At 38.6% G+C, this 21909-nt stretch overlaps 1 protein-coding gene across 2 annotated transcripts; it reads right to left on the bottom strand.

Moving 5' to 3' along the window:
• Nucleotides 1-7326: 7326 nt before the first annotated feature.
• Nucleotides 7327-21810, bottom strand: kras (v-Ki-ras2 Kirsten rat sarcoma viral oncogene homolog). Of its 2 annotated transcripts, XM_008411474.2 has the most exons (6): nucleotides 21179-21810; nucleotides 17104-17221; nucleotides 16235-16413; nucleotides 14893-15052; nucleotides 12396-12520; nucleotides 9302-9396 (listed from the first exon to the last, which is right to left on the bottom strand). In XM_008411474.2, the coding sequence occupies exons 2-5, from the start codon at nucleotides 17212-17214 to the stop codon at nucleotides 12401-12403; spliced, it is 570 nt and encodes a 189-aa protein (XP_008409696.1). In that variant the 5' UTR covers nucleotides 17215-17221; nucleotides 21179-21810; the 3' UTR covers nucleotides 9302-9396; nucleotides 12396-12400. The 2 variants fall into 2 exon arrangements, with proteins under 2 accessions (XP_008409697.1, XP_008409696.1); XM_008411475.2 differs by lacking the exon at nucleotides 12396-12520 and having other exon boundaries at nucleotides 7327-9396; nucleotides 21179-21800.
• Nucleotides 21811-21909: the final 99 nt, after the last annotated feature.

Here is a 21909-nt window from a genome sequence, read left to right as displayed (position 1 = left end):
GCTTTCACAATGCAGGATAGCCTGTCAGCCAGACGCCCTTAGGGGAGCAACTTCACACCATGCAGAATGGCCTTTACACACACGCACACACGCGCACACACACTCCTCTCCTTTCTGTCTCACTCTGCCCGAATGTGTGCGTGTCCGAAGTTGACACATAAGCTCATCTCTCTTGTTTTGTGTGTGCTAAAGCGAGCGGCGGAGGCAGAGGATGTTAGTGGGTGGGTGTAAATCTCTGTCCAGCAGCATGTTTCGATGGGTGTTTGGGGACTGCTTGAGGAGAAAGCTCACAGCAGCTCAGATTGATGAAGTGATGGTGATGGATGGAGGTAATAAAGGCCTGGATGTCCTGTCTGTTGCCAGTGATGAAGCTAGTATGAATCACCCGTCTGGGGCCGGGGGAACGTGATGCTGCTCAATCCCTAGGCCGTCCACCCAGCCACCCAACTCATCCTCCGTCCCTGGTGCCTTTTATCTCCACGTCCAGTGCCATGCCACCATTTTGAAGACAATTCTACCTGAATGCACTGCGTCAGCTAGTTTTCCATGTTACAACAATTGTTATGTGCCTTAATATGACTTTAGGTGATTGAGCAGCGCTGACTGATTTTCAAAAGGTTTTACAAGTGAAAAGCTAAAGAGTGTGACACGTGAAATCCAATGGATTAAACCGCACTTCACCCGACTGATAAATAAACACCACCCCTATGTAATCTAATAAATCTATCTCAGATGTTTCTTAGAGAAATGTAGAGAGAAAACATCATGAAGACCAAGGAACACAGCAAACAGGCCAGGGTAAAAGCGTAGGGCAGTTTGGAGTGGAAATGGGTTTAAAAGCAATATCTGTAGCTTATCAACAGCACAATGACTATAAACATACAGCAAGAGCCACAATGAATAATATCAGCACAAATGGGCACTTGCCCAGAGCAGCATATATACTCATATAAGAATTACATTAAAAGACACAGAAAAAGTTGAACTTTGTTGTTGTGACATGACAAAATGTGGAAAAGCTCCGGCAGCATGAAGACTTGGACAGAGTGGTAGTGATCGTCATGCCATTACTGTATCAATTTATGCTGATGCACCCTTTGAATGATAAGGCCTGCTTAGCCATCCTCAAATGCAACATGCACGCAGTTCAAAGTATTGCACACGGTTCATTAATTTTGTATCCAAACATAACTTGTTGAGTGATTGTGAGCCACACAGAGGAATAAGGATGAGGGGGAAAAAAATCCAATCAACTCAACCAGATACTCCTCATGAACAGGGTCATTTGAATAAAGAGGGGCATCTGAAATTGCAGTGTTTGTGTCAACATAACAAGTTAATGATCTCGGATGATAATTGGTAGCTGGATGCCGAGGCGCTGCATCGCGGCCCGCGAGGTTCAGCTCAAAGGACCTCCTGTGATAAAAAGAAGCAGCATGAGGGCTTTCAGAGTGGCACGAAGCTGTAGGCAACACAATTCATCACCACCCCATGAATATTCATCCGGCTCTCTGTTTTCCTCCAGGGGCAAGCGAAAACAAGACTGTATTAAGTCCCTCCAATGTGTTGCGGTTTTGAAGACACCTAAACCTTCTGGCCTCTCATTACCAGACTGCGCTCTTGCTGCCCCACGCTCAGCTGCCTGCCAGGGAGGGAAGCCACACTTCATTAAAGTAAAAAGGAAATTCTCTTGTTCAGTACACTAACAAGGCAGAGGTGAGGCGGTCTGATAATTGTGAGCTGGCTCTTCTGCGCATGCTTCAAATTAGTGATGATGAACGAGCTGTCCTCACACAGTTTTGGACAAGGCTGCTCCTCTTCCAACCAGATTTGGGAACACTTGCTTCGTGTCTTCCCCACCACCAACTTTCCCCTCGTCAGCTGCCCACCACAGCTCCAGTAGTTTCTTGAGCATCTTTTCGATTGCTTTATCGGACCTGCAGTCTTCTGCAGTGCTGTCCCCAGATTACAGTTTAGGAAGAGGGTACTTGACTGACAGGCCTTGGCCCTGACGGTCCCTTGGGGGAATGGGAGGGGGATTTGTGATGGCTGCACTGACTCGTACTTCTCTTACAATTTTCTCCAGGCAGGTTTCAGACTGTCAGGCTGAGAGAAAGCTCTCTCTGCATAATTCATTAGATCTTCTCTCTTTTTCACTCTTGGCTGCTGTGTGGCAGGCACCGGAGGTCCATTGTTTTGAAAGACAGAGTAATGGAGCTTGTCACAATACGTTAACGTAGTTTATTGTTCACAGCAACAGTTTGGAAACAAATTAACTGCCAATGAAACAAGCTGCACAAATGGCCTATTGAAACAAAGCAGCTTAAAACGCTTGTTTCTTTTCTTCATTATTTATTTATATGAAAATGTTTCATTAAGGACGATTTGAGTAGTAAAGGCGACAAACATTGCTCATAAAAATATGAAAATAAAGTTTACATGCACTCACCATGAGCATGACTGTCATGTTACCTTTAGGCCTTTAATGAGGCATTTGAAACTGTTTTTTCCAGGGGAGAAAAATCAACTTTAACAAATTCAAAGTCAAGAATTAGGGAAACAAGTTTGAATCCACACATGGTTAAAACTAACCTGGCCGTTGCTTTCCTGTGCTTTTCTGCTCAATTCAAACCTCTCTTCATAGTCTGGGCTTTCTCCTATTCACTTGGATTGCCTCCTGTGTTGCCCACGATTCCAGATATTGAATTAACATTAGCAGCCATGTCATTTGGCTCGGCGCTTCTCTCTTTGCAGTGGGGGATGTATTTTTTTTTATGGCACAGACAATTTCCATAAGCTTTATAGAATCAAACTGGTGCATTACAGGTGTCACGGGCAAATGTTAGTGATTGGGTAAAATTCAAACCTTCGACAGAGTCCCAAACTCTGTCGAAGTTACTGGGATTCTTTTAATCCCAGTAAAAGAATTTGTTTCTCAATAGCTGACAACCAGTGGGCCCCTGTATAAGGCATAGCACAAGCGGCTGGTTTGGCTACTTCAACACTATAAATACAGGCCGAAATATAGAAATGATAATCAGCTAATGTGTGTTTTAAACGTTTCTCTAAAAGTTGTACAGATACCCAAATGCTTTTTGGCAGCATCAAAAAGCTTCAGTTCAGGTATGTTAAACTTATTTGAAGTTTTGTTTATTTATTTTAGATATTTAAAGAGTCTTCCAGTTCCAGTGTTAAATGTTCATTAGAATTTACTATGTACTGGTCTTTGAAACTGAGAATTTGCATTATTATGCCATTGCTGTTATGTTACTTGAAAATTGACTCAAGAGAACAATATTTTTGTTTATCGCAATAACTTCTGGGACAATTTATCGTCCAGCAAAATTTGTCATTGTTATTGTGACAGACCTAGATCCTTGCCAAAGTTTCAAACACCTGTAACCCAAACTGAAACACAATTGGTGAATAACAAGCCAGGAACCACCAAGGCCTATTTCATAGGCGGATTTACAGTCCGTCATTCCACCCGCAAATGTGTCATTAAAAGTCCAAATTTAATTTGAGATTCAATCCCAATATGAGCGTATGTAAACTTTTCCGAGACATTGTGGCAACAGAGGCTGCCTCCTCAGAACACTGTTTTGAAGCTAATTACCGCAGAAGTGCCTGCTGTCCTTTTGAAGCTTGTATGCTGTCTATTGTCATGATCTGGCTGGCATTTTACTTCTTGAGAGTCTGCTGTGGAAAACATCTCCTCTCTGATGCTACATGACATCTCCCTTTACAAAATATRACTAAACAAGCACATCCCTCTGCATACAATCCTGCAGGTTGAAGCCAGAGGGCAAATCCTGTCACTGTGGTGGTAAATAAGGATAAGACTTTTTAAGAAAATATGCCTGCACAGTGTCATGTTGACCTCTATTACACCCTGCATCTAAAGGCTTTGGTATGTCCAAAAGCATGCTGCCAAGTTGTGATGTTTTTCTTCCACAAACATTTTTGTTGGGTGGATTTTCAACATGAGACACAGATACTATGACTGAAAAGGAAAGTGGGCAAAAAACCTTCTTATCTGTGCTTCAGTTCAGATATGTTAACTTTCTCTGCAATACTCATTCGACTTTTATAAATGCTTCTTAGGAATAACCTTGTTGATCAGTCCTGTTTTCATTGACAGAGAGCTCACAATGCGCAAACTTAATTTTCTTTTATAAGGGAAAAAAAAAAAACTTGCTATATGAACCAAACATGCCTTAGGGAAACTCCTACAGATATGCAAAAAGCAGAAGCGAGGATTTACACATTAATTTGAGAGCCAACTGAATTTCTTTCAAGTTTACTGTCTTGTATTAGCATTCTGATCCAACAGGAAGCAAACGAAAAATTCATGGCTCCTCCTTTGGAGTCATGAGTTAACCATGCCAGCTGAATTAAACATATTCAGAGTGGTTTATTGCGTTGATTTAAAACTAAACATGAATAAATGAACTTGGGAAGTTTTGCATACTTGATTTAAAGTCGTTCCAAATCAGACATTTTAATGATGACCCTGAGTAGCCCTTTGATGTGACTGATAAAAAAAAAAAATCCAAAGAAACAATTTTTTTAAAAGGGTCTTCAATCACTATATCTGCTGTCTTTGATGATTTCTTGGCCATCAGCGTATAAAAAAAAAAAAAATTCAGCAAATTGTAAAATCACACTTTGCTTTTAATAGGGATAACATTTGACGAACATGTCCCCCCCTAAGTGTGGATGTTTTTCATCTTATCAGAGTTTAGAGTGAGAATTCAGTTTGTTTCATGTAATGAAAGGAAGTCTAATTAGTCACAGTGCATATCAAAAGTTTTCATACACCTTGAACATGTTTTACATTTTGATACATTACAGCCACACTCTTCAATGTATTTTATTGGGATTTGACACAAAGAAGCATTTCAGTGAAGCTGAATGAATGACCTGATGGTGGATTAGCCTCAGTCACTGTAGTCTCTGAAAGGTTTTCCTTCAAGGATTTCCCTGTATCCAATTTCCCATCCAGTTTGATTGGCGTGTCTGTCTCTGACTGACATAGCATTGCCATAGCATGACGCTGCATTCCAATTTTTCACTTCACAAAAAGCAGCGGTACTTTGGGTTATCCTGCCACAGAAAATCCCAGTAAAAGACATTAATTGTAGGTATTTGTAATGTGACAAGGTTTTAAATATTTCAAAGAACATGAAAACTTTGGAAGAGAGCTTTAGAACCAAACCCTTCAGTCTGTGATGTTTGTTTCTTGCTTTGCAAACTGTGTTTATAAATATCAAAATAATTAATTTACTGCAATTTATGCTGTCATCGTGTCATACTGGCATTTTCAGCACCTATGGTGTAAAAATATCCATGGTATTACAGGAGGAAAACCTGCTGAAAACTCAGATAGGAGCAACGAGACCAAATAAACTATAAATCAAAAGAGGATTTAGAAGAGTAGATAGAGGAGCAAAGCAGAACTGCACTGTGTTCCCCTAAAGAGTTCACTGTGAGTCTGCAACCTGTGGCTCTGCAGCCACCCTGTGATGACTCTTAATGACTTTGACAAAAAAATATATTCATTTTATTCTATATCTGAACTGAATTCTCTCAAAAGGACAAAACTAATGGTACAAGGGGGACCATTCATTTGTAAAAGCAAGGGTCTCTGCAGTTTGGACAAATCTTGAAATATATGGGGAAAACAAAATTGTTAAAAAAATGTGTTTTCAGATTTTTTTTTTCTGTTCAGTTTTCCACGTTTTGCTCATCTACCCACTCATCAACCTTCCCTACAAGTTCTACTTCCAAAACTTTACCTCTGTATAAGCTTATCACAAACTTCTAGGCATCTTCCATTGTCTACTAATAGAATTAAGGTCGAGTAGGTTTTGTTGCTGTAGACATTTTATTCAGCAGAAATGAGAGTCTAAATGGTTGTATGGATTACAAAGGTTCTTGCTCTGGACTAACACTGAAGAACTCTTTTTTTTTTTATTTACAACAGTAATGCAATAAAATTATCTTTGTTGTTATTTTTAATACATTCAAATGCAGTAGAAACTTCAAAGCAACTTGAAGTTTCTAAAGATTATTTCTACCAAAACCCACTCAGCTTCTTTCTATGCATCCTTAAACCTTGCAGGGTACTGAGTGATATCTTCAGGAGTCAAATGGCGAGGCCATCAGACAGGTCGCCAATCTATCAGAGACCACGTTACCGTGTGACACTCATGCATGAACACGTTGATAGCCAAGGACAGTTTGGAAAGACCAAACCAAACACATGTACATGGCTTTGGACTGTGGGATGTGTCGAGGAAAATATAGGCATTTATTGGGAGAACATATACAGAAGGGCTGGGATTTTAACCCTGGAACTTATGAGGAAGAGGGAAAAAAACTAAACCTTTAGCATAGTTCCTGTGCTGTGGCAAGTTCACCCAACAAACATATTTAGCACGAGGTGAAGAAAATGTAAACTTCAAAAAGTGAAAACTAGCTGACTTTGAAAGACTGTGCTCTAAATGGTAACTTAGAGTAGTTAAACAGCACCACCTGCTGGGAAACGTTTGCCATTTGTGTTTTATAGAAAAGGCGACAACAAATGAGCAATTAAACCTCGGACCTCTACACTGGYCATCTATGTCCATTTTGGTTGTTTTTTTATTAGCTTGTTTAACCATTTTAGCTGCTGCAGTAAACTTTGGATGTAATTTCCCCCCAGTCTGGGCTTTTTCTTAATGAATGGATTTTTTTTGTATGTTTAAAAATATGATATGCAAATAACATAAATATATAGCATCATGTCATCTGGTAAGCATTTAACCTACAAACAAGTGTGATCACCTTTGACCAGTGAGAGGTGTCYGTTTTCTTCTGACTCTTTACAAAAAATATGTACTAGAAATGTCTAATTGAAATTGGTTCGAAAACAGTGACACTCACTTAAGATGTTAAAATAAAATTTAAAAAAATCCATTCTGTTAAAGGGAAAAATATTTTAATCTGTGACAATTGCAGGTTGTGAATGAGCAAATTTCTAACATTTATTCCAACTAACTATTCCAGCATCAGCTTTCCAGAGTTCCGAGTTTTTTATGTTAATTTTAAAATAAATACTAAATGGATGTTTCTACAGTGGGCAGGCTTTAACTATGAAGTCTGGAAAAACTAAAGATTGGGAGGGTGGAAGAATGCAAGTAGTGAAAAGAGCAGAGAAAAACAGAGGGAAGGAAGCATAAAAAAAGACACAGAACGCATAGGCAGCCATTTTGCCCCTGAACAAACTGAATGGATGGTAACTGTGAACAAAATCAGAGGTTTAAAAAAGAAGAAGCAGCTTGGTTTCTGTTTACTTTGTTCTTTATTACACATTAAATAGGAGTGGTAAGATTCATGGCAAAAAAAAAGAGAGACCTTTTTGAGATCAGATCACCACTCTACGTCACCCCACAACAGGTAGACAGTAAAGTGGTCATTCATTCCCCTCTGCAGACCTGGACCCAGACACACTCTCCAGTCACAAACACAGAGCGGAGCATAACTCCATTAAAGCAACATTCATTAAAGAGACACCAAACGAAACGAAGCACAATTTACAAAACATGAAACCTTGTTGGTATCACAACTATACAAAGGATATTAAAATACGATCCAGGTATAAATGATACATTTCAGAAATCAGTTGTTGGCACACAATAAAAGGAGGATCATCTTAAACATTACAGTAAAACAAAATTTAAAACATATCCTTATTATTAGGAGGATCTCGTTTAAATTGCATCAGGTATTTGTCAACTTCATGGAAGAAAAAAAAAAACACAGGAGGTAATAATATAGCGGGGTCAAAATTCATTAATCCCAAATGCAATCCCAATTTTCTGTGACATAAGCAAACTAATTTGTGCATTTCTTAGATACAACTCGGGACAAAATAAGTGTCTAAACGTAGCACCTAAGGTAATGATAAAAGGCAAATCAAAACACTCAGTCTGTAGATACGATGACAACGGTGACTCGGGCTGACCTGAGAGAAACTAGGATTAATTGTTTGGATTAACTCCGACATTTATGTCTAAAAACCCATTCCATGGCAATTTGTGCCTCATTTTAAAAACATCCATTCCAATTATAGAGAGGTGGCCAATTTCAAACACCTCCGCATGTTACTCCTTAAAGTGTTAACAACCTTCGGGACTCCGAGCAGTCAAATTTTCCTTGCAGCTTTCAAAAAAAGTTTCTATTCTGCTACAAAACAAATTACTTTTTACATCTGAGCAAATGGTTAAAATGTAAAATCATCAGCTGGGAGCATGAAGACGGTTTACAAGTAGAAATGAAAAGATTTTTTTCTTTTTTGGAAGGATCTTATTAGACAAGGCATTAAACTCTGCAACATAAAACACAGCATTGGGTAAAAATCAAAATCGATCTTTTAAATCTTTCATTAAAAAAAAAAAAATATTATTCTGACAAAAGAAATTACTGAACGCTCTTTATTAAAAACCTGAAAATTAGAGTCTGAGTTCCTCAATGCATCAACCAGAGGCAGTTTGTAATCCCTGTGTCATTAAGGACACAAAGCATGCAAGGGAAAAAAACAACACATTTTCTCATTTAGGCATGAAATCACTCCCCACACAATACAAAGCAATGACAATTTTCAAATTAATTCATTAATGGCTAACTAGGGTATTAGACACTTGGGGGGAGAAGAAAAAAAAGATTAGAAGTCTGCATGCATACTTATCAGTGACAAAACTAAGGGGTGGGAACAGGTAAGAGATGGGGAATTTCCACAGTGGCTGGGACATTTGGACCTTACTGGGCTCAGTACTGGTCTTTCCTCCGATCCAGTTTATCTACACAAACGGGATGAATTCTCATTCTTTGGCATCCCATACAACCAAAGGTGGTGGCATTTCAGTAAAAAATAACCGAGTCATAATAGATAATTCGTCAAATATAATTGGTAATACAGTTTTCTCCTGGTTGGGTAACAATGAGAAAAATCCAACATAATTGCTATATATATATTTTTTTTAAAGAGATAGAAATCTGGCTCATCTGGTTCTTACAGGTCAGTATCTGGCACTACACTGGAAATGAAGCTTATTGATGTCCGAATGGAAGAATCGAGTAGGGGTTAGTATTTATTAAGGAAGGTTCGAACAAAAAAAGGCTAATAATTTAGTGTAATGTACAAAATGTTATTACTTTGAGCTGTTCAACGTTGTCGTTTTGTTTTTTTTTGTTTGTTTCTGTTTTAGTCTGTCTTGAAAAAGGGAAGGTGGTTATTCACATGAGTATACACTTTGTCTTGGACTTCTTTTTCTTCTTTTTGCCCTCCTTGCTCATCTTCTCCTTATGCTTTCGGATTTCTCGGACTAATGTGTAAAAGGCATCATCGACGCCCTGTAAAGAAAAAGAACAAAACAATTGATCATTCTTAGAAAAAATGAAGAGTGAGATACTGAACCTTGCAAATGTGTGCACACCCCGTAAGCTTTTTCACATGTTTGCACAACAACCACAAACTTAGGTTTATTGAAACACCAGAAGACGGAACAAATATGTCGAGTGGAAAGTAAATAACAAATGATGTTTACATTTATTTTTTTCCAACAAATAACTTGTTGAAAGTTTCTTGCAGATTGAGCTTTGTCTGCTGTTGAAGCTGCGGGTTGTTTAGATCATTTATCTAGCAGCTTTGCTTATCTAGTCTCTTGTTTTCTTTGTAAAATAGGTCAAGCTCAGTCAAATAGACTGAGGACACCAAGAACATCTACAGCATCTTGTCAGAGATTCTCAATTGGATTCATGGCTGAACTTTGATTGGGCCATTCTGGCAGAAAAATATGCCATGATCTAAAGTCGAACATCATCCTTCAAGTGTCATCCTGCTGGAAGGTGAACCTCTGCCCTTATCTCAAGTCCTTTGGGGCCTCTCGCAGGTTTTTGTTCACTAGTTTCCTGGATTTAGCTCCAATCCGCTTCCCCTTTCATGCTAAAGAAGAGTGACCCCACAGCACGATGCTGCCACCAACACGTTTCATTTTAAAGTGATGTGTTCAGGAGGTAATGGAGTGTCAGTTTTCCACCACACAGTATTTTTGCGTCCAGACTTCTTTATGGTTTAATCTGACCATAGCACCTCCTCCCACTTGCTTGTAGCGAACTGCAATAGAGACTTGTTCTGGACCTCATAACTACTTCTTCGTTTTCTCATGGATTGAATATTGTTCTGAGAGATGTTTAAAGCTTTGGTTATTGCTTTGTAACCCAACTCTTAACTTCTCCATGACTTTCTTCCAGTTATTATTAGAAGTTAGCATTTCTTCCACAGGTTTCCTGTACCCCCATTACATGGCTTGTGGGAAACTGCAAACAAAAGTCTTGGCTTTCTTCTTGCCTCTCTTCAGTGACTAAATGATTTCTAAAGTGGACAAACGATAGCTGTCATGTCAGCAAATCCTCCCACCTGACCTAAAGGATCTTTGCAGCTCTTCCAGAGTTACCATAGGCTTTCATACTTCATCAGAACTGTCAAAATTGGCTGTCATTGACATAGTTGCGTGACAAAAGATTGTTAGAAAGTCATCCGCCTCCCCTTCTCAACAAAGACCTGGTCAAACCATTTCGACAGAGTTCTGTGAGAAGTGTGTGATTGGTCAGAAGTGAGCTCGGACAGCAACGTTGATATTTTGTGGGGATTATGGGTGCGATGTGTACTGAAGGGTGTCCTCCAAATGGTCTGCACTGTGTGTGTGTGAATATAAACATCCCAAAAACATGTGACTGCATGTTGAATGTTCAGCTTCGGATGAAGCGTGGGAGAGCCTTAATGCTCTCCGTGACCCGTCAGCTGGGCTGGGTAACCAGGTTTAACAAATGTGTGGATTTGTTTTGGCCAATAACTTAAAATATATTTGAGTTGGTGGTTGTTGTAATCTGACCAACATGTGAAAAGATTTAGGAGGTATGAATACATCTGCTAGGCAATGCAAATGTTGCAAAAAAAAAAAAGAAAAAAAAAAGAAAAAGAAAAAATGGGCTGAAATACAACCATTTCTGGTGGCACCGTCAGCAGCACAAACAGTAGCTGCAGTCACACAAGCTAATTTCCCTCCGTCAGGCCACAAGTGATTAGCTTAATAACGCGATGGAACACGTTTTTTCTTTCTATTACAAATAATCTTTCCAGGTGTCCATCAGACCAGTTGCCATTTAATTTGGTAACAGTTGAAACAGCTCATCAACTTTAAGTCCCTCATGTCTGAACTTAATGGGGGCGAGTAGGTTTAACCCAAGGAGTTCAGTTCTCAGCTTTCCTTCTCAATTATAGAGGTGAAAATGGGCTTTTGTTAATGCAGCTAGTGTGTGCTGATGCCATAGTATCACAAGTACAGAACAGATGGTGCACTAAATGTGACCATCACCAAAAAAAACTAAGAAAACAAACAGGTTCGGTGAAGAGCTTAAAAAAAAAAAAACACCAGCAGGACAATTGCAAACCTATTAAAATAAAAAAAGAGGAGCTCTCATCTGTGAGAAACACATTCTTTGGTGATAACAGATCTGACAGTTTATTGCGTCACGTCAAGCATTTCAGCATGATTTAGACCCACATTGACAATAACGTCCTTACCAACCAGCCCAAACCACTTTGCGTGTCCCCATTTGGACACTTTCACACTGGATGTTCACCCTGACCATTTACTGAAGGCTTTTTCACACAATCAAACTGTCGTCAATTTGACTTGATTATGGAAACAGAATTTTACAAATGCACCTTCATGAGGAAGGGAAGATGCAAGAATAAACTGGTAGATTAGTTTAGATTTGGGATGCACGATATATCTGCTTTGATATCGGTATCGGACGATGTTTGTGACTTTTTAACAGCAATATTTATTTCCAATACATTACCCATTGGTGTTTTAAGAGGAAAGCGAGCTGGCCATGTGGAGGTGATGCAGGAATGTAGGATGTTTCTCTGAATTAATCTCAGCTGTGTGATTGCTTCATGATGTTGAAAGGGCAGGAAAAACAACTACATTTTTTCCACAGAGAGAGAAAGAGACATTGATAGCGGCCACACCAGACCAAATTTTCAGGCTGGTGCATCCCTAATTTGAAAAGCACCCCAGCTGGAGTGGATTCAAAGCTGCACAGACTTAATAAAATGAACTCAGTGTGAAAATGTCCTTGGATAATCACCTACAATGCAAACAGACACTAAAGGAAGAGGAAATCAGCCACTTCAGCCTCCTGTTAAGAGTGTCACCACAACCCTTACAGAAACCAGCAGCTCAAGCTTTGAGAACACATGAAGCGTCACCGTCCACCGACTCCTCCGTGGGTACCCCACTAACACAGACAAAGCTGGTTCGTGCGCGGCTGCGTACACTTACCCCTCTCACATCACAACACACTTTTTAAGCTTGACACACTTCGGAGTCTTTTCTTCCTTGCTGATCTTATTGAAGCGGTACTGCCTGATCTCCCGTACCAGAGTGTAAAAGGCATCTTCCACTCTCTGCAGTACAAGACACAACTTTCCTCAATGCAGAGGAAGGCAGGGCAACAATACTGTATGGATGCACGTGTTACAGACTACAGACACAAAGGAGTGAAACAAACATTTTGGTCCGCTTCGTGTCGGGCGTGTGGAATCGTTTGTTTTGCCGATCACTCTTTGATTATGAATAATTTGCTCTCTGCAGGCTCGGACAGCAGTGATTATTTCAAGCAAAATGATATTTTTATTCAAAATATTTATATTGTGATTAGACTCAAACAAACACTGATTCTGCTTTATGATTCTGGCTTCTTAAAAGAAGAGATTCACTGATTGCTGTTATGTAATGCAAAAACATTACATAACTTAAAATATTTCAAATGACTTTAAACTGAAATATACACTTCGAAGAAATGAAAGACTTTGTAGCTTACCGTTTCAACTTTTGAATATTCATTTATAGTTTTCTGTTAAATCATAGCTAGCAATTGTTTGTAAAGAGAGCTGCAGGGCTCAATAGAAAACAGATTCCTTCCAGTTATACAGCCTCTTTTCAACCCTGGTGATCCATGCATCTATTTTTAAGATGTTGCAAATGGTAGTTTTCTTCACAGTCCAGTTAAAAAACAAAAAACTTTAAGAATTTACAGCTGACCTGTGTTGATGCATAAACAAAAAAAGGACATGATTTTAGGAATAGAAAAAAACTCCAGCATAACTGAAGTCAGCAATCAGTGCATCCCTTCTTTATAGTCCTGATAAATTGTCTACAGTGCTAAAGAGGTGATGGACTGAGACACACAGATCACAGTCTACTCCAGACTATTTAAATGTGCATTATATTTTTATGCAGGTTTTTCAACTTTCCAAGCCTGTAGTAGCAGAAATAATGATTCCAGTGCAAAACCAGTACGTTTGCTTTTCAGAGAAATTCCACAGGAAAAGAAACTACGCAACGAGTAAAGAGCGGCTACTAGCCGTACTGTAAAGAGCCATCAAACACTTAGAGTTGCGAAAGCAGGCTTTAGAGATGTTAGACATCTGTTTGCAGGATCAGAATGATTTAAAAACACTTTTGAAATTAATACATAAATATGTTTTTCACCCAATAACTTACTTACATAACCTAAAACTTTGTAATCTAATAATGATGAAAAGGCTTGTTTTGATTTTGAATTTAATGACCTGAAACTATCACTACTTCTCTTTAGGACCAGAATTATTTCACTTATTTACAGAGAGGCAAAAATGCCTGGMAAATTTCTTCCTGAAGACATTTCTGATTAATTTTCTCTCAATGAAATGACATTTGAAATTCTCATCAAAAATTACACAATGCAAGGATAGATAAAGCCTAAAATTGAGGTGATTAAACTTTGGATCCTGCAGAAATGCCTTAAATATTGTCCCTCTTTTACAGAAACCAAGACTGCAGGAGGAGGATGGAGCATTTAAAAGGAGAGAGGTTCCAATTGCTGGTTACAGAATTGCAAAATGCTTTTTGGAAGTTTTTCATGAAACCGATTAAGAGCCATCTGTAGCAGCAGTCCTAGTTTGGCACTGGAATCTCTTTTAGTCTCATAAAATGCGTGAATGCATTAGCAGCTTATTCCCTTTTGTGCAAAAGCATGACATTTTATCCAGAAAAATCAAATGACATCATCTGAAACCTCACAAATTCCTTGAGAAAGGGACAGTAGCTGGTCAGACAGAAACAACACCGTGTGGACAGAAATTACCGACACATATAGGCAGAGATAGGTGACCAAAGCTGCAAGGAATTATTCACTGCGACATTAATTTCCCCCCACCAGAAGGAACCGTGATTCAGGTCAGATCAGAGGTCAAGAAAAATGTGTTTATAGATCACTCCATCAGCCAGTCAGGTTCCTAAGGCCATGCTCACAGCACACACCGCCTGGACAGCAAATCTTCCAACACCCAGTCACAGTGACCAGTAAGCAGAATCATTAACCCGCCACGTAATTACTGACAGTTTGTCCTTTCATGCAGACACCTTGACACAAATTAACTGATTTGCTGATTAATTATTACTGGGGGCCCTTTGCAGGTGGTCCTAATGACAATATAATTCACAAATCCATGACAAAGTGGCATGCAATAATCACATTATTACCCATAAATTAAAAAAAATTCAATTAACCAAAAAGGATTTAATGACGCTCGAAACATTAACTGGTAAATTTCGAAGCAACATTATTACAAAAAGACCATTAGAGACAGAGGAAGTGACACAGATCAACACCACCACAGTTGCATTTCTCTCCAAAGTTATCAAACATTTTAAAAGGACATCTGATAAGATTCTGATAATTTATTAAATTTTACATCAAAGTCAATCCTGCAGAAGTCCTGGGAGGGACACTTACCTGCCGTGTTTTGGCTGAGGTCTCGATAAAGGGAATGCCGTAGCTGCGTGCTAAGTCCTGAGCCTGCTTCGTATCCACCGTTCGGGAAGGGAGGTCACACTTGTTTCCCACCAGCACCATGGGAACGTCCTCAGAGTCCTTCACCCGCTTGATTTGTTCTCTGGACAAACACACAGGCAACAATTTTGAGTTTTAGGGCTTATTAAATAATACACTGGCAAAAGCAGTTGTGACAAGTTGTGTCACCGCCACTAATACTGTAGCATCACCAAGAAAGATGCTAAAATTAGTGGTGGTGATTTTAGCATCATCACCACTAATTTTAGCATCTTTCTTAAGTAGTTTAAACACAAGACACCTCATATGTGAGTATAGTAAATATTGCATCCACCAAATTGCAATATTGCGCTCATTGATACTACAGTGGTAATTGCAGTTTTATACATTTTGCAGCTCTTCTTTTTCAAATTAAAGTGAACTTGTACTCAAAACCAGTCGTGGGTAATAAAGAAAAAGAAACAGTTTCTTTCATTAGAGAAATCAGGTGACTGTGTTTATTGGACGATGACATAAGTTGAAATAAATCCACGCCTTCCAGAAGACGCCAGAAAAACTCTTGAGAGTTTTCTTCAGGCACATGGAACAGACTAAAGCAGCTCTGCACACTGCTGGCCAATCTAGCTATAGTTATGGTTAGCTAAAAAAAAAGAAAATTATTATTTAAAAAAACAAAAACTAATGCACCCTCTCCTTGCCAACAAAATAGATACTTTTTGACTGTTTTTATCTGCAGTAGTTTAAAAAATACCTCTTTACATTAAAGAAAAACAGTCCCATCATTTATGTTGCATGCAATGATGTTGCAATGACAACAATTTTGCTAGATTGTGTGTCCATAGTTAACATATGTTACAGTATATTTGACTGTGTTTTTGGACTCAAAAACTTGCAATTCAGCCTGATCGGTCACATGGAGTGTGAACTACATGGATGAATTTATAAAGCATTGCAAAAATTAATAAGTCATGGTGCAATATAATATTTACTACATCAACAGCATCTTCTTTTTGACTGGGGAAATTATTAATTTACAATTTTCAACAAGCAGAGACAAAGAACTGATGGAGTATGATTGTTAAAAGAGGACGGACTCTCTCAAGACATTCCTGACAGGAATGTTGATTCTTTGTCTTTTCCACAACTTTCATCATAATTTTATCCAAAAGCTTCCATAGGACATGAAGATTTGCTTGAATTTCTAATACTCTGGCTGAGTTTCATCACCCAGCAGTGATTCCACACCACGTCCAGAGTCCGCAGCCCACCTGGTCTCCCAACTCACCTATAGTGGTGAATGTCTTCGAAGGACTTGGTGTTGTTGATGGCAAAGACACAGAGGAATCCTTCCCCTGTCCTCATGTACTGATCCCTCATGGCGCTGTACTCCTCCTGACCTGCAGTGTCCAGGATGTCCAGCAGACACGTCTCTCCATCGATAACCACCTGCTTTCTGTAGGAGTCCTGAAAGTCGAACAAGTACGAAAACCCAGAAACTGATCAGAACTCCGGAATCATGAGACAGCAGCATTAGGCAGGTGTAATTTTACAATAACAAACAAAGACTGTGCTTGGAAAACTATATTAATGACTGGTGACAGTTTCTAATCCATTTCTTCTTTTGTTAAGGCCCATCTGTAGCTGCATTACTGCACTGTATTTTCTGGAAGAGCTCAAATTACAACAACGTCCCAGGCAGCGTCACAGTACTCCCGTTGTTCATCGCACCGATGGCCACATTCAGACGGTAGCACCAGAAATAATTACCAACTTGCTCCCGTGACAAGCAATACCCTCAGATGCTATCTTGTATCTAAGTAATCTATAGGCGCGCTCCAACCTGCCACGACACATCAATAATTGACTGAAAGCATGACAGGAGAGTTCGCACAAGAAAGGCTGGCACTTGGAAAAACTGGGCAGGCAGCCAGACATGTAAAGTCATTATAAACCTGTTTAGTGTCCTTTCAGAGCTGAAAACCTGTTGAACCTGTTGTGGACTCCTGGTTTTCTTTGGGTTTCTCCTTGTTTTGCACCCATCTATTTCTGACATGTATGCAAAGCCACTTGGATAGTTAGGAACTTGACTAAATGTGCTTTTGCAAAAAAAATTAATAAATAAATGTAAATACAACTTTGGTTTTTGTACTTTACCTCAATCGTCGGGTCATATTCATCCACAAAATGATTCTGGATGAGCTGGATCGTAAGTGCGCTCTTGCCGACACCACCAGCTCCCACCACAACCAGCTTATATTCTGTCATGATTTACCTGGGAAGAAAAACAAAATGCATTTACTTAATCATATGTACACAAAGACAGACAGGAACATACTCTCATTCCTTTGCAATTTGCTGTTTTTGTCTAAGTGTGTGTTATGTCTGTGAGGTCGAGACTTAAGGCATGAGTGGAGAGAAAAAGGGGAAAAACATTGCTGAATCACTGGAAAATTAAGATTCCACTTCACTGCGTTTTGCATCCTTATTTTAGCATTTAACAACAAAACTAAGGAACATTTTTAAATTGTACACTTCTACAGACTACACTTTACAGATATTTTAATTGCGTTTTTAAGAACATTGAAGACATGTGTTTTTCACAAACCATGAAACAAAAATTGCTGAGGCAGGTCTTACATTTCAACAGAGCAATAAAAGGCTATTTCACTATTTATTTATTTTTTTGACATCAGGAGAAACCTACAGCTGAATAACCTAATATCTAATATCACAGACTTTTTAAAAACACCAACAGTTTTGATAAGCAATTCTTTCATTTCACTAAACAAAAAAGTGAAAATCTTCAACTGAAGGTAGAGGRAGTAAATTGGGTCTAGTTTAAAATCAGGACATTTGAGATTAAGGTAGCTTTTTATTTTATTTGTTCATAACTAAATAAATAAATAAAACAAAAAACACAACAAAATAAGAGAATAAGTAGTGATTTAAAAGAAAACTCAGATGATGGCAAACAAAAACTTACAGAAAATATCAACACTTCAGTTCAAAAATACAATTAACATACATCACTTGCACATGCTTTCAAATCCTAATCCAGCAGCTAATTCAGTCGGGTTTTTAAGACCACAAAGGCCCAAAAGCAGAGACTAACCCCAGGCAGAAATCTATGACATTACATTAAAGCTCTAAAATTGACAAGCGACTGGGAAACTCTCTGCTGTCTGGCTGCTTTGTGGAGCAACATCCATCAATAGAGGCAGATGGCCTTTACAGAAGTTACAGTGTAAACTGCAGAAAGCCGACAGCCTGCCAGGATTGAACTCAACTAAATGTTAAAGCCCTGGTTAAACAGGCAAACGTTAAAAAAAAAAAAAAAACACTAAACAGTTTGGTAGATGTGTGATATGCATATTTTTTTCTCTCTAAAGCTATCAGCATCATGTCTGACATTTATACTTATGATTAATGACATAAGGCACAAGCTTATCTGGGACAAATCAGAATGCACTGTTGGCAATGCGACAAAACACTGCAAGGATATACATCTGACACACGCTTGGCATGACGTCATGAACACCATCACCTCTCATCTTTGCACCTGATCAAAGTGGAGAGTAAAAGACAGATAGCAGAGGCATCAATTCAACAGCAAATTAATGTAAAAGGCCAAAAAGGGTGATGGTCATTCAGCCTATTTAAATATTTGTAGTTTTTTTTTTGGTTCACTTTTTTTGGTGCAAAAAGGAACTGTTGGCAGACTTTTGTAATGATCAGGTCATCGTGAACTAACAGTGACATCTACTAGCAGGGTGTTACTTGGCGTAATGTGGGTTTGACCAAAGGTCAACAGGTCCAAAAAAAAAAAAAAAAGAAAACGTGTGTAAGGGGAAAAAAAACAACATTTTATACATTTATCTGTACAATTGATTGAAATACTTAATGAAAACCATAAGTATTAACACACTATACTTTAATGACTGTATGCTTCCAAATAGTTTGTTTACAGCTAAAATGTCAAATAGGTTATTTGACTCAGAGCCAATTCAGAAGTCACCGTAGCACTTCATTACAATAAAATATTTGTGCTTTTTTTTTACTGTAAGAATCAAAACAGAAAAATATCCTTATAACACTTTCATTTATTGTAGGGATACATATTGAGAGGGCTTATGATGCAATAAAAAAGTTTGCTTTTTAAAATACTTATATTCTGCACTGCTCTGTCCCCATTTTCTGCTTTGCATTTGCTGTAGTTAAAAAAAAGAAAGAGTTATCACATGTAATTGTGAAAAACATTTAAGGGTCATATCTTTAAGTGATAAATATTCCCAATTATCATAAAACAAACATGAGGCATTACCATTTTAGCAAGGAAGCATTAGAAAAAAAATAAACCACAACAACACAAATATTGACACTACGAGGATAAAAAATAAAAGAAATACACTAATAAGCATATTTATCAGTATATGGAAGCACAATCAGAGGAAATGGCAATAAGGGACACAGATTTGGCCAGTAAACTGACCCAGGCTCAGTAATGGTAATACAGTAAGGTATGCTACATATTTATCTGCCTGAAACAACAGAATAATTGATTAGGAGTTCATTTAAAATAGAAAGTCAGTTTCTGAAGACCACTAATTAAGGGTGTGACATCATAAAGTAGCTGCAAACCCATTCTGTAATGTCAGTCTTACGAATTAAAGTCCTTTAAATGAGATGTCAGAGAACACGCCAAAGTATAACCACAGTTGTGTCTAGCTAAATAGTGCATGAAAGTAAAACCATGCTAAAGTTTATTTATATAGCACATTTACAACAACCTCTGCTGACCAAAGTGCTTCACAACAATCACATCACAAATAGCTAAATGATCAAACAAAAAATACTTGAGTTTGGTAAAAATAAAGACTATTATAACATTAGTAGAAAATACCAAAAAATAATATAAATAAAACTAAGAGACACTTTATTTCAGCTGCAGTGACTTCCCAAAATGTTAAATAAATTATGTGTCAATATCTGCAGTCTGGACTTAAACTGACCTACTGACTGAGATCACACTGCCCCTCCCCAACCTGTTGTTCCGCACTGCCAGACAGTTGGCTGAAAGCTAGTGCATTTGTTGCTCTCTTTAAAAAAAAAAAGGCCAAATATTTAAAGAGTCATCAGAAACAGGGTTAGTAATGGTATGGAAACAAAAGAAGCTCTAGACATCATTCTCATTAAGCTTATGCCGTTTTAAAAATACAGCTAGCAAATTATTAGTAACATGTCTGTTATAGGCAGCTGACAGCAAACTGGTTACCTGAACCTAGTGACYAGTTAATGTATGCTAGATACACAAACTACTGATAAATCTGGCAGCATTTATACCAAATACTGGCGTCAACAAAGCCTAAGGGGCGACTCCAGTATATATAGTATATATAGGTTCTGATACATAAACTTGTCGCTTAAGTCTATGCATCATAAACAATACATACATGTTATGGCAGAAATCATGTTATCTTAGCAGCATTGTGAATAATTATAGTTTTGCCGATTGAAAAATTCACCAACTTGACAATGTTATAGCTTTTCAAGTCTTTGCATAGAGGCATTTTACTAAGTTATAACATTGTGGGACTCTCATGCAGAGCCCATACATACAATGCAGCATTTGCTCGCCCAAAACACAGGAAAAATACCCACACAGCCTTATCAGAGGTCTTATTGATTAGCATCCGAATAAACATGATCTGGTTTTAAAACGAGCTGTTAAATATGGGGACAGAATTTTTCAGTAAAAGCCCTGTGTGGGGTCCAGGTAGACTTTGAGACCTTTTACAGGGTTTAAAAGTCGACAGGAATTTGATTTAAATCCTGCGGTGACTGCCTGCCTACTAGTTAGCCTAGCACAGGAGCTCGCTTAAACACTTGAAAGTTAGCTAACCCCGGTTTATGCACATTATCCTGGTGCGTTTCGGGAAAGAAAGTTGTTAAAGACTTTTGCCTGTTTAATGTGGCCGGACACAGTCTATATCATTCATTCAAAAAGGAAAGGAAGCCGCCATTGAGAGGCTAGCTAGGTCTGCAATGCAGGGCCAAGCGATAGGTTAACAATTGGGCGTAGTTTGGGCTAAAAATTAAAATAGTTTTACTACAACGTTGCAATTGGCTGTTTTACTGACACGTACACCACCGTACATGTATTTGTGGAAAAAAAATAATAAAACAAACAATAAAAATGCTTCTACACGAAACTATCTTCTCCGTTTGTTACCTTCTAAAAGTGGAGTTCCGCGTCTGAAGTAGCGACCAAAGAAGTCAAGCAGATAATCCTCCCGTTTCACTCGATCTCCGCATTTCCTACTTCTGCTTCTCACCAAAACCCCCGCATACCAGTCGGTTCAACGTCGTATCGGAAGCAAGCGGGACCATGCAGACGAAAAACAATTAAAAAAAGAAAGAGTGGAGGAATCAATCGATTGAACTTTCCATCTGATCCAGCGTCCCTTCGGCCTAGCTGCTGCTGCTGCTGCTGCTGCTGCTGCTCAGGCTGGTCCGAGTTACGAGAATATGGGCGGATACCAAGCAGGGCGCACTTTACCCAGAAATCATAGCAGGGAGATTTTTAACCGGTCTGGGACAAATCGGTCAACCGTCTCTGTAACAATATGTGACCCAGATATTGTACTTTGTCACCTTTGTATGTACACTGCAGTCACAAGCTCAACAAATGTGCTACTGTATTTTTACTTCAAACAAATTATGCTTAATGCTACCAATTTTTTTTTCTCTATAACAACGAAATCAAAACCAAATACAGTTTTCACTTTTGTATTTTAATACCCACATAGAATAATGTAAATATATAGAGCAGTTTGCTGTAGTTTCATGCCCTCTAGCACTCTCACTGCTGCTGCTGCTCCTGCTGCTGCTGCTGCAGCGTCAACAAAGCCTAGGGGGCGACTCCAGTATATATAGGTTCTAAATATAACTGGAATTTGCTGG

Source organism: Poecilia reticulata, linkage group LG6, assembly GCF_000633615.1.
Source record: "Poecilia reticulata strain Guanapo linkage group LG6, Guppy_female_1.0+MT, whole genome shotgun sequence".
Classification (NCBI taxonomy): domain Eukaryota; kingdom Metazoa; phylum Chordata; class Actinopteri; order Cyprinodontiformes; family Poeciliidae; genus Poecilia; species Poecilia reticulata.
The sequence above is the reverse complement of the archived record's forward strand: the minus strand, read 5'-3'. Positions and strand labels throughout refer to the sequence as shown.